This window comes from Eubalaena glacialis, chromosome X (assembly GCF_028564815.1).
Source record: "Eubalaena glacialis isolate mEubGla1 chromosome X, mEubGla1.1.hap2.+ XY, whole genome shotgun sequence".
Taxonomy (NCBI): domain Eukaryota; kingdom Metazoa; phylum Chordata; class Mammalia; order Artiodactyla; family Balaenidae; genus Eubalaena; species Eubalaena glacialis.
In genome coordinates, this window is record NC_083736.1 from 12,426,030 (window position 1) to 12,439,822 (window position 13,793).

The 13,793-nt window shown below is 37.9% G+C and overlaps 1 protein-coding gene across 2 annotated transcripts in view; it reads left to right on the forward strand.

Moving 5' to 3' along the window:
* The window catches only part of MOSPD2 (motile sperm domain containing 2), a 63,106-nt gene that overhangs the window by 251 nt on the left and 49,062 nt on the right, over nucleotides 1-13,793 (forward strand). For both annotated transcript variants that reach the window (XM_061177984.1, XM_061177985.1), the window contains exon 2: nucleotides 8-77. In XM_061177984.1, the coding sequence (XP_061033967.1) occupies nucleotides 8-77 (70 nt within the window). The remainder of the gene's footprint in view (nucleotides 1-7; nucleotides 78-13,793) is intronic.

Here is a 13,793-nt window from a genome sequence, read left to right on the forward strand (position 1 = left end):
CTTATAGTATCAAGCCCAGAATAAAGCCAAGCTCATCTCTGACGTCCGACGGAGGTTCGAAGCTGAGTATATGACAGGTGGGTACCGCAATCTCGGTGTTGAGGCAGGTGTGCAATGAGCGTCCCCAACTTTGCTGGGGTGTTTGCGGGAGTCTCTGTGGGAGGCGTTAGGGACCATTTCGATCCTCACGGGGTTAGGGACCGTGCCCTCTACGTTTCCCAGGTTTTACTCTCCGTAATATGGCAAGGACACTGCTCCAATTGGGCAAGTGATGCGTCCATTGCTTTCTAAAGGGTTAACGTAAGTTGGAAGTGTTTTGAGCGTCTCGAGTTTATGGAACTTGCAGGACACTTGTTAGGCCCTCGGCTCAGGTGACACTGTTCCTCTGATGACCTTTCAGCAGCAACAATCGAGAAAATGAACCTGGAAAGAGCTGTAATACTACTCACGTGTGCTTAATTGGGGATCTGAATTCCTCGGCCATTTTGCCTAATTCCACTTCCTACAACTCAGCAGGCTCCCCACGAAGTAGGCCCTCTCGTGCTGGAGCAAGTTCTTATCTTTTCATCCCACACTGTACGTAGCAAAGTACCTGTGAGTCCAGAATTGATTTATTGGGTGAACGTTCTGTGTCCAGATGTCACAGATAACTTGAGTAGTCCAGTATTTAACTGATGATTTAATCTTTGTAATTAAAGATTACAGTAATTTTCAGAAGCCTGCAGGATAATGTATTATAAATATGGAATAAGTAGTCTAACCCAGACCCTGCCACTTACTAGCTTGCTTGTCTTCTCTGAGCCCCTGATTCCATAAGTGTGAAATGTGAATAATTAGGTTAGGAGAGTTAAATGAAAAGGCATATATCAAACTGTGTAGCATAGGGTTAGCATATAGTAGGCTCTCAGTATTTTTCCTCAGTACTCTTTTTGGTTATGTGAAAGTTCAGCTTCTACATCTTGACTTTAGTGCTGAGCGGAGGTTCCCTACAGCTTTAGACTGCCCTAGATGGTATGTCAGTTAATAACCTAGAACAAATAAAGAAATCTGTTCGGAATAACCTAGTCAGTAAATCTTTTCATCCCTCCCTGTCAGTTTTCTTCACATTCCAAACTTTGTACCAGAGAGTTGCAAAAGCACTTGATTCACTTTTAGCCCAGAGATCTCATTTCTAATAAGACAGCTGGTTCCAGTAAAGAGAGAATTCTAAAATTGCTTTCTGTAGAAATGTAACTCTTAGAGCTACATGGTTTATAACATTGTAAGAAGTAACCCAGAACTTGACCTAATGAGCTAGTGCTCCCTAATGGTCATTTACTTAGGCCCGAGGGAGGAAGCAGGATATAGTCATGGAATTTAGCGATAGATAAGATCTTGAAGGTCATCTTGGTCCAACCTTCTCATTTTTACAGTGAAGAAAGTGAGCTCTAGAGAGATGAAGTGATTTACTCAAACGCCCTAGTGTTAGTAGCTGGGCCGGGGCTGGTGCTCAGGTCTTCTGAATTCACTCTAGTAATCTTTTTATGCACGAGCTGGATGAGCTCCATCCTCATCTGTTATTACTCCTCTTGCTTAGTACAGATTTCACCACTGCCCACAGTAAGAAACGTATTATACGTTGTAACTTAGTACACACACGCACACACATAACTGAAGCAAAAGTTCATTAAAGAATACTTATGCTGAAAACCTATGACTCCCTGATACAATGACCCACAAAATTGACATCTCAACCTACAAATGTGACCCACAGTTTGAATAACATGACCAGCCACACTGCTGCTTTTATGCACTTCAGATGGACTGAGTCTGTTTCCATCTTGGGACCTTTCCACTTCTCTCTGCCTGGAAGGGTCTTTATAAGGAGTGAGCATGGCTACGTTCTTCTTTTCTTTTCCATCTTGGTTTACATGTATCTGAGAGGCCTTTGCCAATTATTAAGTAGCCTCCCTGTCTTGTCTCCTTTACGGCTCTTACCATAACCTGTAATTCCCTGTTCATTTGTTTCCTTATTGTTCATTTCCTTCAGTAGAATGTCTGTGGGTCTGGGGCAGCCTGTGGGCCTTGAGGGCAGGGTCTGACTCACCTCTGTATACTTACCACAGCTCTGAATACATAGTCATTGATTGAATATAGCAATGGTTAAAATACATACATATGAAGATGAGTCCAAGTCTAGATTAAGAGCTGTCCTGACCGTCTCCCCTCCCCCACCAAAATCTGGCAAAGAGCAGCCCTCACAAAATGTCTCCTAAAGACCAGTGTTATTTCAAAGTAAAGCACTGTCTGGCATTAAGTATAGGGAGGGTTTTGTCTCACCTGGGTATGTGTGAATGTATGTGGGTGAGTTATCTGCGTAGCCATTGCAAATATTAATTTAATTAATTTAAAGACTTGCGTTGGAAAGGAAAATAAAAATTCTTTAAAGACTTTCTCCCCTTAAAGTTTCAGTTGTTTCCTGAAATACAGCACTGGGTAAAGGTCGAGTAGGAAAGTGGTGAAAAGGGTTTTTTGATTTGCCTGTGTTCTCCCTTTCAAGTTTACTTTTTAGAAGTTAGGTGTTGAGAACATCCACTTTCCTCCTTCCTCTGTCTTTCATTTTCCCCTTTCTCTTATTGTTAACAATATTTTGTTTCAGAAGAGGCTTAAGGCAGACTTAAGCAAACATGATGTTTTTCCTAAAGGAAAATATTATTTGCAAGTATGTCACCTTACACACTGGCTGTACTCCAACATCTCTTTGCGGGGTAGGTTCTTGGGAATTCCGAGCATGTTTTTGTTTCCACAGAAATTAAGTTACCAATTATGGATAGATTTGTAGCTGCAAAAAGAATAAAATCTAAGTCCATAATTGTTGTAGCACTACTACTGTTTCTGTCCTCATTGTTTCTGTAAGAAATTTCATGCTGAGTCTGGACTGAGAAACATTTTCCCTTCTCCCTTCCTCCTTCTTGTGGCCAAGGAAAGAGACTAATCCCTTGTGACAATAATGTATTCAGTTCCTCACATACTTACTATGTGCTTAATTCTGGGAAGCAGTGTGTCAATATTAGAGAAAGAGCCGAAGAAGGATAGAGCCCCTTCCTGAACTACTGCAGTCTAGTAGAGTCATTAAAACAGAGCTCTATCAAGAGGAATGAGTGCTAAAATCATTTCTGTAGGAGTCAAAGAGCAGGAAAAAATCACATCTAGTGGGGGTGACTGGGTTAGCACCGAGTTAGAAAAAACTTCTTAGAAAAGGTGGTGTTTCTCAAGAACTTTGGAAGATGCTAGAATTCAGCTAGGTAGAGAATGTGATCCAGGTGGCTCAAATAGTTCAAGCTGAGATGCTTAAGTGAGAAGGTGTGGGGCTTGTTCGGGAAGCCATAGGAAGTCCGCTTTGATGAGCCTTAAGGAGGGTAAGCACACCTGCCTAAGAACAGTGGTAATATAACGTAGAGAGCCTTGGCCACCAAAGCGATGCATTTGTACTTTATTGAGTTTGAAGAGCAGCTGAGAGGTTTGTGGGTTTTGTAATTTTAGGTTTGTTTTCTGACTCTATAAGTATATGAATTCATTTAAATAAATTTGGGTGATACCAGAAACAGTCTGGAGAATCTCCCATAAGCTTATCATCCAGAGATAGCTCTTCTAACAGTGGGTGCATTTTTTTCTGGCCTTTTTTTCTATACATTAAAAAAAATAGTTAAAAGGTCATTCTGTATGTAGTTTTTCTGTGTTGCATTTTTTTATTGACATGATCTTATTTCCCCATATTACGAAGTAAGCCACGTTTTACATTACTACTTAATATTCAGTTCTATAAATAAAAGAATTTTCTTATCTTTTATCTGAAGTAGTCCCTTTTGGACATTTAGATTCTTTCCAGTTTTTTGTTAATACAATATTTTGCACAGTAGTTCGTATTTTTTCCTTAAGAGTCATGTGTAGAAGTAGAATTGTTGGTTTGAAGAGTGTGAATATTTTAAGATACTTCATATGTATGCTTAATTCTCCTCCATACAAGTTGCACCACGATTCATTCCCACCAGCACATATGAAAGTGTTAGTCTCAGCACAGCCTTAGGATCATTTCTTAACTCATGCCTCTTTGTTTGCATTTGATTACTAATGAGAATAAACTTCTTTTCATATGTTTACATCCATTTGTAGTTTAAAAATTTTTTTTCTTTAGTATGGCTTTTAAAATTGCTTTGGGCTTTTCTTGTTTATGTCACTTTGACTTTTTTCCTTTTTTGAATGTATTCAAACTTATGCATTCCTTTGTGGTTTCTCCCATTGCTGTTAAGTTTAATAATTGTCTCTCGTCCAATAACTTTTTCTAGTCTTTTTGTTTTGTCTTGGCCTCTTATTTTTAATTTTGAAATATCTTTTATGTACAAAATGTATAAAACATGAATGAAATAAACACCCTTGTACTCACTATTCAACAAAAGAAAAAGAACTTTGTGGGTATCCTCAACCCGGCCATTCACAGGGCAGCTGCTTATCCTACATTTGCCGTTACTCGTTCTCTTGCTTTTCATTAGCTTTACCACCTGTGACGTACTCCTCACCAGTACTCTATTATAAAGTTTACCTCTTTTTTGAACTTGAAATATCAATAAAAGCTGAATATTTTTTTTCCATGTCTTGCTTCTTCTGTTGCTCAAGAGTCATTCATACTGTAGTTGATTCCTTTTTATAGCTGTGTTGTAGCTCACAGAATGAAAATACCAGTTGATGGATTTGGGGTTCTTTCTAGATTTTACTATTATGTACAATGCTGCTATAAACATTCTTAGATATACCTGGTGCCTAGACTTTCTCTAGGGCAGTGGCTGTCAAAGTTGGTCTAGGAATTATAGTTCCTTGAGCCCATTTCAAGGGGCTTGAGACTCCAAAACTATTTTCATAATAACACTGAGACATCATTTTCCTTTTTCACTGGCATTCTCTCACAAGCATACAGTGGCGTTTCCCAGAGGTTACATGGCATGTGATGATATTGCTCTGACAGATGATAGAATGTGTGCTTGTGTGTCCTTATATTTAAATTTTTTCTGTTATAATACCTAATATAGTAACTACCAGTAAATGTAACCCATATAAACAAACACACTCTTTAGAGCCCTCAGTTATTTTTAAGAGTGTAAAAGGGGTCTGGAGACCAAGAAGTTTGAGAACTGCTGCTCTAGTTTGTAGCCAACAGTGAAATGGGTGGGTAGTAGAATAGGCACACGGTCCGCTTTACTAGATAATGCCAAACTAGTTTCCAAACTGATTGCATCTGTTTTCATTTTAACCAGCACTTCTTGAGTGTCCTTGTTTTTCTACACCCTGAAATCTGGCATTGTTAGTGTTTTTTTAAATTTTTGCCCATCTGATGGGGGTGTTGGGATATCTCATTGTGGTTTTAATTTGCATTTCTTTAAGTACCAGTGTGTTCGAGCATCTCTCCGTATCTTTATGGGCCATTTGGTTTCTGCTTATGAAAATCACTTCTTCAGGCTATTCTTGGCCCTTTGTTCCTCCATATAAATTTTAGAATCAGTTTATCATGTTTTTGCAAAAAAACCCCAAAAAACAAAACAAAACCTCTTTTGGGATTTTGAGTGGAATCATGTGAAATCAGAAGATCAGTTTTGGGGGACTTGACATCATCATGGTTAAATTTTCTAAGAACCTGGTATACCTATCTGCTGAACTCTTCCTTCTTGAAAGATTTATAATTTTCTCCATAAAGGTTAACCCATTTTTGTTCAGTTTATTTCCAGATACTTTATATGTTTTATTTTTGTGGTGGTTTAAACAGTATCTCTTCAGAATTTATTTTCTAAATGATTGTTGCTGGTTTATAGAAAGTACATTTGACTTTTTTACATTAATATTGGACTCAACCTTACTCTTATTAATTTCAATAATTTATCTGTAGATAAGTTGTATTTCTATGTAGATGATAATATCACCTTGAAATAATGATAGTTTTCTTTCTAACTTTGCAATTTTTAGAGCTTTAAGTGCTTCTGTTTTATACTCACTGGAACATTTAGAACACTGTTGAATTGAAGCATTGATAAAAGCCTACTTGTCTTATTCCCGGTCTTAGAGAGATACCCCCGAACACGATCTCTGTAGATATCTTTTATCAAAATGAAGAAGTTTCCTTCTGTTCCTGCTTTGCTAGTTTTGGGGTTTTGTTTGTTGTTTTGTTCCCATCACAGTTGAGGGTTGAATTTTACTAAATGCATTTTCTTCATCTATTGAACACATTGTATCTGATGAAATGTTCACTTGGTTTTTTGCTTTTAATCTGTTAATATGGTAAATTATATTAATCAGGTTTTTAAAATATATTGCTGTAGTCGGTTAGCTGATATTTTGTTTGGGCGTGTTGCATCTGAATTGAAAAATTGGCCTGTAAATTTCTTTTCTTACACTTTTCTTGTGTGACTTTGACATCAAAATTATGCAACCTTCATAAAATGAGTTAGCAGTGTTTCCTCTTTTCTACTCCCTAAAAGGTATGGTCATTGTGGAGTTCTAACCTGGTTTCCCATAAATCACCCCTCCTCCAATTGATTATTGTTGTTTTATATATTAGTGGTTGCTTACATACCATGTATTTGCCAATATCTTTATCTATCATTCCTTAAGTTTCACATCTTTTATCTGGTATCATTATTGTTTCGTCTTAAGTATAACCTTTAGATTTTCCCTTGGTGAGGTCTTGGTGGTAAACTTAATTTTGAAAATGTCTTTATTTTCTCTGTTTTCTTTAAATTATGCATTTAACCTTGCAGAATGCCTTCATCTTATTAGGCTGATGGAGACAAAGTAGTTAGAGAAGTAGAAGAACTAGGAAATGTTAGTATCATGGATGATCTCTGAGAGGAGAATTTCAAGGACAGGAAGATCAGTGAATAGAAGGAAGCTCTGTACGTAAAGGGACATAAAAACGGGATTGTTCTTATCAACTGCCCTCTCTGGAAAGGAAGGGTGTAAGGAAAATGGCATTTAAAGTGGAGCTAGTATAGCTGATTGACTTTGTTATAAAGCAGAAACTAACACACCATTGTAAAGCAATTATATTCCAATAAAAATGTTAAGAAAAACAAAGTGGAACTACACTCCTGGACATTTTACGTAAACTCTCTAGATTATGAACCATCCAAGGGATCAGCTCAGGCTTTATTCATCTTTGCGTCTGCAATTCCTAGCTCTCTTTTGAGCTAACATATGGTGGGTGATAATGAATTAGTCCTCATAACTAATGAATTATGTATTATCCCCAAGAGAGGAAGCCTTTAGAAGATAGGTAGGTAGACAGACAGACAGACAGACAGACACACACACACACACACACACACACACACACACACACACACAGGCGCTTGGATTTCCTTAAATTCTACTCCAACATTCTCCAGGTCAACCTTTTAAAGTTCTCATGATCACAAGAAGAGGAAAAGATGTGTTAAGAGTTTATCAATTTTTGTCCTTAATACATGTCTAAAAATATCAAGCCTCTGATAATAGAGAGTATAATATGATGTTGTAACTTTATGTGGGTAGAATATATATTTGTGCTCATGGAACTTTTGCAAACATTCACCACATATTAAGTCATAAAGGAAGTCTCAGAAATTCCAAAGCAGCTAGATCATACAGACCATATTCTCACCCCATTAAGCAACTAAATGAGAGGTAAGGTACTCAAAAAGAAATCAAATTTTAGGAAACTAAAATAACACCTCTAAATAACCCATGGGTTAACAACTTTCCAGCAGTGTGTGTAATTCTTACTTCTGCTAAATAACTCGTAGGGTAAAGAGGATATCACAATGGAAATTACAAAATACTTAAAAGCTGAGCAAGAGAATATCTGTGGTCTCACTTTCATTTATTAGAAAACAAGGCCCAATAAAAATCAGCTAAAGATTCAATTCAAGGAGCTAAAAAATGAACACGAGTAAATTCAGAGAAAGTAGAAGGAAAAAAGAGCAGATATTCATGGTATAGGAAAGAAAGATAGTAGGTATAATAAACCTAAGTTGGCCTTTTGAAAGGACTAATAAAATAAACAAACCTAGGATGACTGATTAAGAAGACAGGGAGAAGGCAAACACGTACACTAGGAACAAAAAGCAGATAGAATTATAGATGTAGAGATTTAAAAAATCATAAGAATTCAATGACCAGCTTTATCACAGTAAGTTAGAAAACTTAGATTAAGTGGAAAACTTTCTGGAGAAAAGAAAAATCATCTAAAATTGTCTCACCGAGAAGTAAAAAACCTAAATACATCAATGACTATTAAAGAAATTGAATTGGTAGTCACAGACCTCTACCACTCTTCCCACCCCACCATCACAAAGGCACACACATACACATAAGGCCCAAGGTCTTTTGTTAGCCCCAGGAATACAAAGATAATTCATAATCAGAAAATGCAGCGGAGGAATTTACCACGTTAACAAAATGCTTCTCAGTGAAATTTTTGAACGGGCACAGTTCACAACCAAAACTATATAAAAAGGTACACATTGCAAAGTGTCTTACATCTCTTGTGCCTCTTCACTCCCTCTTCCTCTTCCTTCTTTAGCTAGCCATATTTGTTTTCTGTTTCTTTTTTCTATATTTGTTTAAGCAAATACAAACATATTTGCAGTAACCAAATTAAATGAGGGAAAATGTTTATTTCAGTAAAGACAGAAACCACACTGGCTATAATTCACCTTTATGAAAAACAAACAAAACTTTCACCAAACAAGATAAACTTTCTTAGCTCTGAAGTGTGCCTTCTAAAATTCTACAGCAAAGGTCATGGTTAATTATGAACCTTCAAAATGATTCCCAGAGTGTCAGGAAAAAGACAGTGATCTACAATATTATTTCTGTAATTCTACTGGATATAAAATAACCTAGTTATCAATATGGCAAGGAGTATAAGCGGTATAACGTTTGCCAGTCTCGTCATTATTGGCTTGTGGTAGCAACACAAAAATCTCTAGACTGCTTAATAATCTGATAGAAGAAATACACAACTTTTTTTCTTTTATGGAGAAAATTATTAAGTATTATTAAAGAACATTGAAAACAGTAGATAAAAAGGGAGATAAGTCATCCAAGATATAATATCTCGTACATATCCAGCATATGAATTCAGCTCTTCAAGGATAGGAGCTGAAGCACAAAGCACCTTCCCTCTCTACAACAGACCAGAGGTCAACAAAGTCCTGTTGTCATTGTTGTTGTTTTTTAATAGCCCTTGAGCTAAGAATATTTTTTGTATTTTTAAAGTGTTGCTAAAAAAAAAAAAAAAAGAGGAAGAATCGGCAGCAGAGGCCATATGTGGCTTCAAAGTCTAAGATACTTAGATGTTTACCATCTGGCCCTTTACCGAACAATTTTGCCAACCCCTGTGATAGACCCGTAGTTCTCAAAGTGTGGTCCCTGGGGCAGCAGCAGCATCCTGTAGGAATTTGCTGTAAGTGCAGATTCTGGGATCCCACCCATGAATTAGACACTCGAGAGGTGGGGCCCAGTTATCCCTGTTTTAACAAGCCTTCCTGCTGACTCTGAGAGGTGCTAAAGTTTGAGAATCGCCGTTACAGGCCAATGGCTTAATCCCATCGTAGATGATCACCTGCCTCTCAGTCTCTCACCAGCTAGCTTCACAGGAAAGAGGAGATGCAGGGTAGGTTGTGGCCAACCAGCAGAGGATGCCCTAAAGGGAATATTTCTCGTTATTTCAGCCTGATCACGCCCATTGTTGACATTTACATGGTCCCGCCAAAAGAAGTGGTCCATCCAGTACAAATGCTCTTCCCGGGTCCCACCAGGACTTTAAGTGCATCAGTGCTCAGAGTCCTTGGAGAAATAACAGATGCTAAGAGGTTTTAAACTACTGTTGATGTTTGATAGTTGTATATTTGCTGCTTTTGAACAGTGTGACACCCAGTTCATAACTGTTTTCTGGTTTTCATTATCAGAATACTTTTGTATTTTTTCAACCTTTTTATATGAATTGTAGGCACATTTATAATAACTATAATATACTTTCAAGATTTTCTCAACCGACTAATAGGTCAATTAGAATTTAATCTTCTGTTCATAGGGAGCATTCTACTTTATGTTAATAAAAATTCATTGGTATTGTGTTTAAAATTTTCAAAGTGCCCTTGATCTTCATTAGACTGTGGATAGGCAGACCTTATCTCCATTTTACAGAGAAGAAAATCAAGCCCAGAGTGACTTGCTCAGTCTCCCTGTACATAGTTAGGAGTAGCAGGGGTCTTCTGATTTCATCACTCTGCCTGGTATCCTGAATCTGGCTATGAATTTTTTTCACACTTGTTAACCTTAAAACACAGTTTCTGGCTGGTTGGTAATTTCACCAGCCAACAAATGCAAGAGAGAAAAAGAAAAGTTAATAATGGAATTCTCTGTTTTATGAGTAAGCACTGTATTCTGTTTATCCTGCAACACTTAAAATTGTGTATGTGAGAGAGAGCGTGAAGGAGGTGAGCATGCACACGCAGGGAAGAGAGGAAGAAACAAAAAGCTGAGAGGTCATCTTTACCCTGGAACATTTAGTCCTGTCTAACCCAGAGGTGAGTTACCATTGCCATTTATCTAGTTCTTTCTCTGCAAAATTAGGAACTTTCCACTTTGTTTGGTGGGGATACACTGTATAAATATAAGACCGATTTACAGAGCAAAATTTATGGAAGAAGAAATAAATAGTAGAAAGAGACAGTGAACCATATAGGTGTGGTGATAGTTCACTGAGGTTTCTTAACAGAGGAGTGGCCAAAAATGAGCTTTGAGCTATTTTGAACAAATGTAAGGATGAGGCTTAAAAGTCCACCACTTGAGATTAATGTTGGTTTGTGATGAAGTTTTCCCTGGTCCTCAGCAAGATGAAAGTAATAAGGACAAGGTATTATGAGAGTATACACATATATATCTGTGTATAAGGCATATCTCTTCCTCATCTCTATGCTTTAATCACTGAGAGGTAAAGTCTTTCAAAGTGATGTGTCTCAGGTGGGGGGGAGGGTTGTGCGCACATGTGTGTTTTGATATCTTCAGATACCTTTTGAGTGTACATCTTTAGCTTCTTCCTGTAACATCTGGATTTACTGAAGGACTGGTTTTCAGAAAACTCCCTAACACTTGAGGGTTCTGTGGAGGGGAAAACATTTTCCTTTTACCCTTCTACGTTCTTTGACTGGCCTAATAATTAAATTGATATAAGACAGATGAACCGGAGAAAAACAAAAGTTTAACATGTGTATCCCCTGTATAGGTGGGAGAGACCCAGGAGAACTGAGTAACTCTCCGAAGTGGCCCAAGCCACCACCTTCAATACCATCTCCAGCTAAAGACAGAAGATGCTAGGGTGGGGAGTCGGTTATTAGAGGTGACCAAGAAAAGCTCAGTAAACAAGGGTATGGTTGTGCAGATTTATGTCCTTGCCTTTCCCATTGATAAGAGTTTCTGGAGATTTCCAATCATTCTCCTCTTCCTGTTACACAGAGAGGGAGGCACTTACAAATGGAGACTTCCTTTATACATGTAAATGTTTCTTATAAAAGGGTGACTTTTACTCACTTTAAAGACTCCTGTATGTGCTGTTTGTTAAAAATATCAGCCTAAAATAATCAGTATGCCAAAGAGGTATGTTTTGGGCTGTGTAGTTTGCCTCCCCTCAGTTCAGTTGTCTGGGAGCTGTGTTTGAAAGCAGCAAATTGTGTTGTCATAAGCAGTTATTATTACACTTGGCCTTGTGGTCCCAGGCCAAGTTTTCCTTACCTTGAATGCTCAGTTTTCTCTCTGTTTCTCCCTGTGTGTCCTTCTGTCTCTCCCTCTCCTCCCCTCAGCCCTCTTCTCTGTCCTCTTCTGCCCCTACTTTTCTCCAGCCTCTCTCCCTCCACTCCTACATGACCTCCTCCCCAATCCTCTCTTGCTCTGTCTTTTCTAGCTGTTTCCATCCCTACCTGTCTGTAGGGGTAAATGTTTAACAACAGGTGTCTCATATGTAAGTACATGTCCTATTAATAACAATAATTAATCATTTTAATCTAAATGGAGATTTCTAATTTCAAAGATCTGCATCCCTAAAAGCTATCCAAGAGCAATAAGCTTTACATTTCTTGGTAATGGGCACTGTCTTGTTTATGGTATCCATAGTGGTAATAGCAGCAGTGGTAGGAATAATGATGATAACAACAATAATGTTTGATTCTTCTTCTTATGGCTAATATTTTTTGAGTTTTCACCACTTGCCACATGTTGTCCTGGGGAAGTGGTAGTCTGCGGACCCTTGGAGATGCCCAGGACTCTTCAGGAGCCCATGAGGTCAAAGCTGTTTTCACAGTGATGCTAAGAAGTTTTTTTCCCTTTTTCGTTTGCTCTGATTACACGGAAGCAATGATGGGCAAAACTGCTGCCTCCTTGGCCCGAATCAAGGCAGATGGCCATTATAGTCTTCATTGTCAGCACTCTCAGTTAAAACTTTTTTTTTAAGTCAATTTTATTTTAGAAAGCCCCCGATGAAGCAGTAAATTTTATTAAATCTTGACCCTTGAGTACATGGACTTTAAATGTTCTGGGTAACAAAATCAGGAAGTACACATTAAATACTTATGCGTCTTTGAGTTGCTAGCTAAATTAGTCACATTTTTCATGGACCACCATTTTTATTTGAAAGAACAACTGTTAAGTAAACTATGGTTATTCAGACTGGGGTATTTGGGAGAAATTTTCTTGAAGTCGGACAGTAATTTCAAGGAAAACACTATATTGGTCCAGTGCAGAGAGCTGTCCAGTGGCCAAACTGGATGATCTGACTTTAGGGGCAGGTGCTCCCAGGGTCCTTTTTGCTGCTAAACAGTATATAAATTCTTTTATATCTCAACTCGTGTTTATAAATCATAATTAAAGAAAAGTTGTCCTTTGAATACTGATGAACTTTTGAATAGACAGAGCTAAAATATCATTTTCCAAGGTTTACTTACAACAGAACCACTCATTGTAAAGATTAGAAAAATAGAGCCCAGATATTGAAAGCCATATCCAAGGTAACACTCTACAAATACATGATTTATGGCCTCATCTTATATTTTATAGTGCTTGAAACTTTCAAGTACTTTCATATATACATTTTTCTCTGATCCTCACACAACCCTGTGAGTATCTAAAACAGTTTAAAGATAAGGAAATTGGGACTCAAAGAAGATAATTCCACGGATGCTCTTTATATTTCCCCGCCCTTTCAGCTATTATCGCTGAGGGCCTGAAAGAACTCAGAACTACTGGAGAGGAGAGAGAATCTATACAATTTGGCAACTAATTAGGGGCCAAAAAAAAAAAAGAGAGATGAAGGAGCCAGGCAATTTTCTGAAGTTTCTTCCTTGGGTCCCTGGGAGGGGAGGGTACCATTGACAAAATAAAAAATAGATTCAATCAACAAATGTTTCCTGAAGGCCTTTTCATTGGCACTATGTAATCTGCTCTGGGGGCTTCTTAGGATGTATATAGACTGTGCTGTTACGATCTCTACATGGGAAGATATGGCATAAACATGAGTAACTCTGATTCAAGGGTGCTAAGTGCGTAGTTTAGGTCCTGTAGCTATTCACAGGAGGGAAGGAATTACTTCTAGGCCCAGGGAAAATTTTTATGGAAGAGGAAGCATTTGAAAGGAGTCTTGCAGAATGGTAGAATTTGGATGTGCAAAGGTGGTTGTGAGGAGACAAGGAAAATTCAGTTACAGAAAAATAGAGCGGGGCATGGAAGGAGGATAT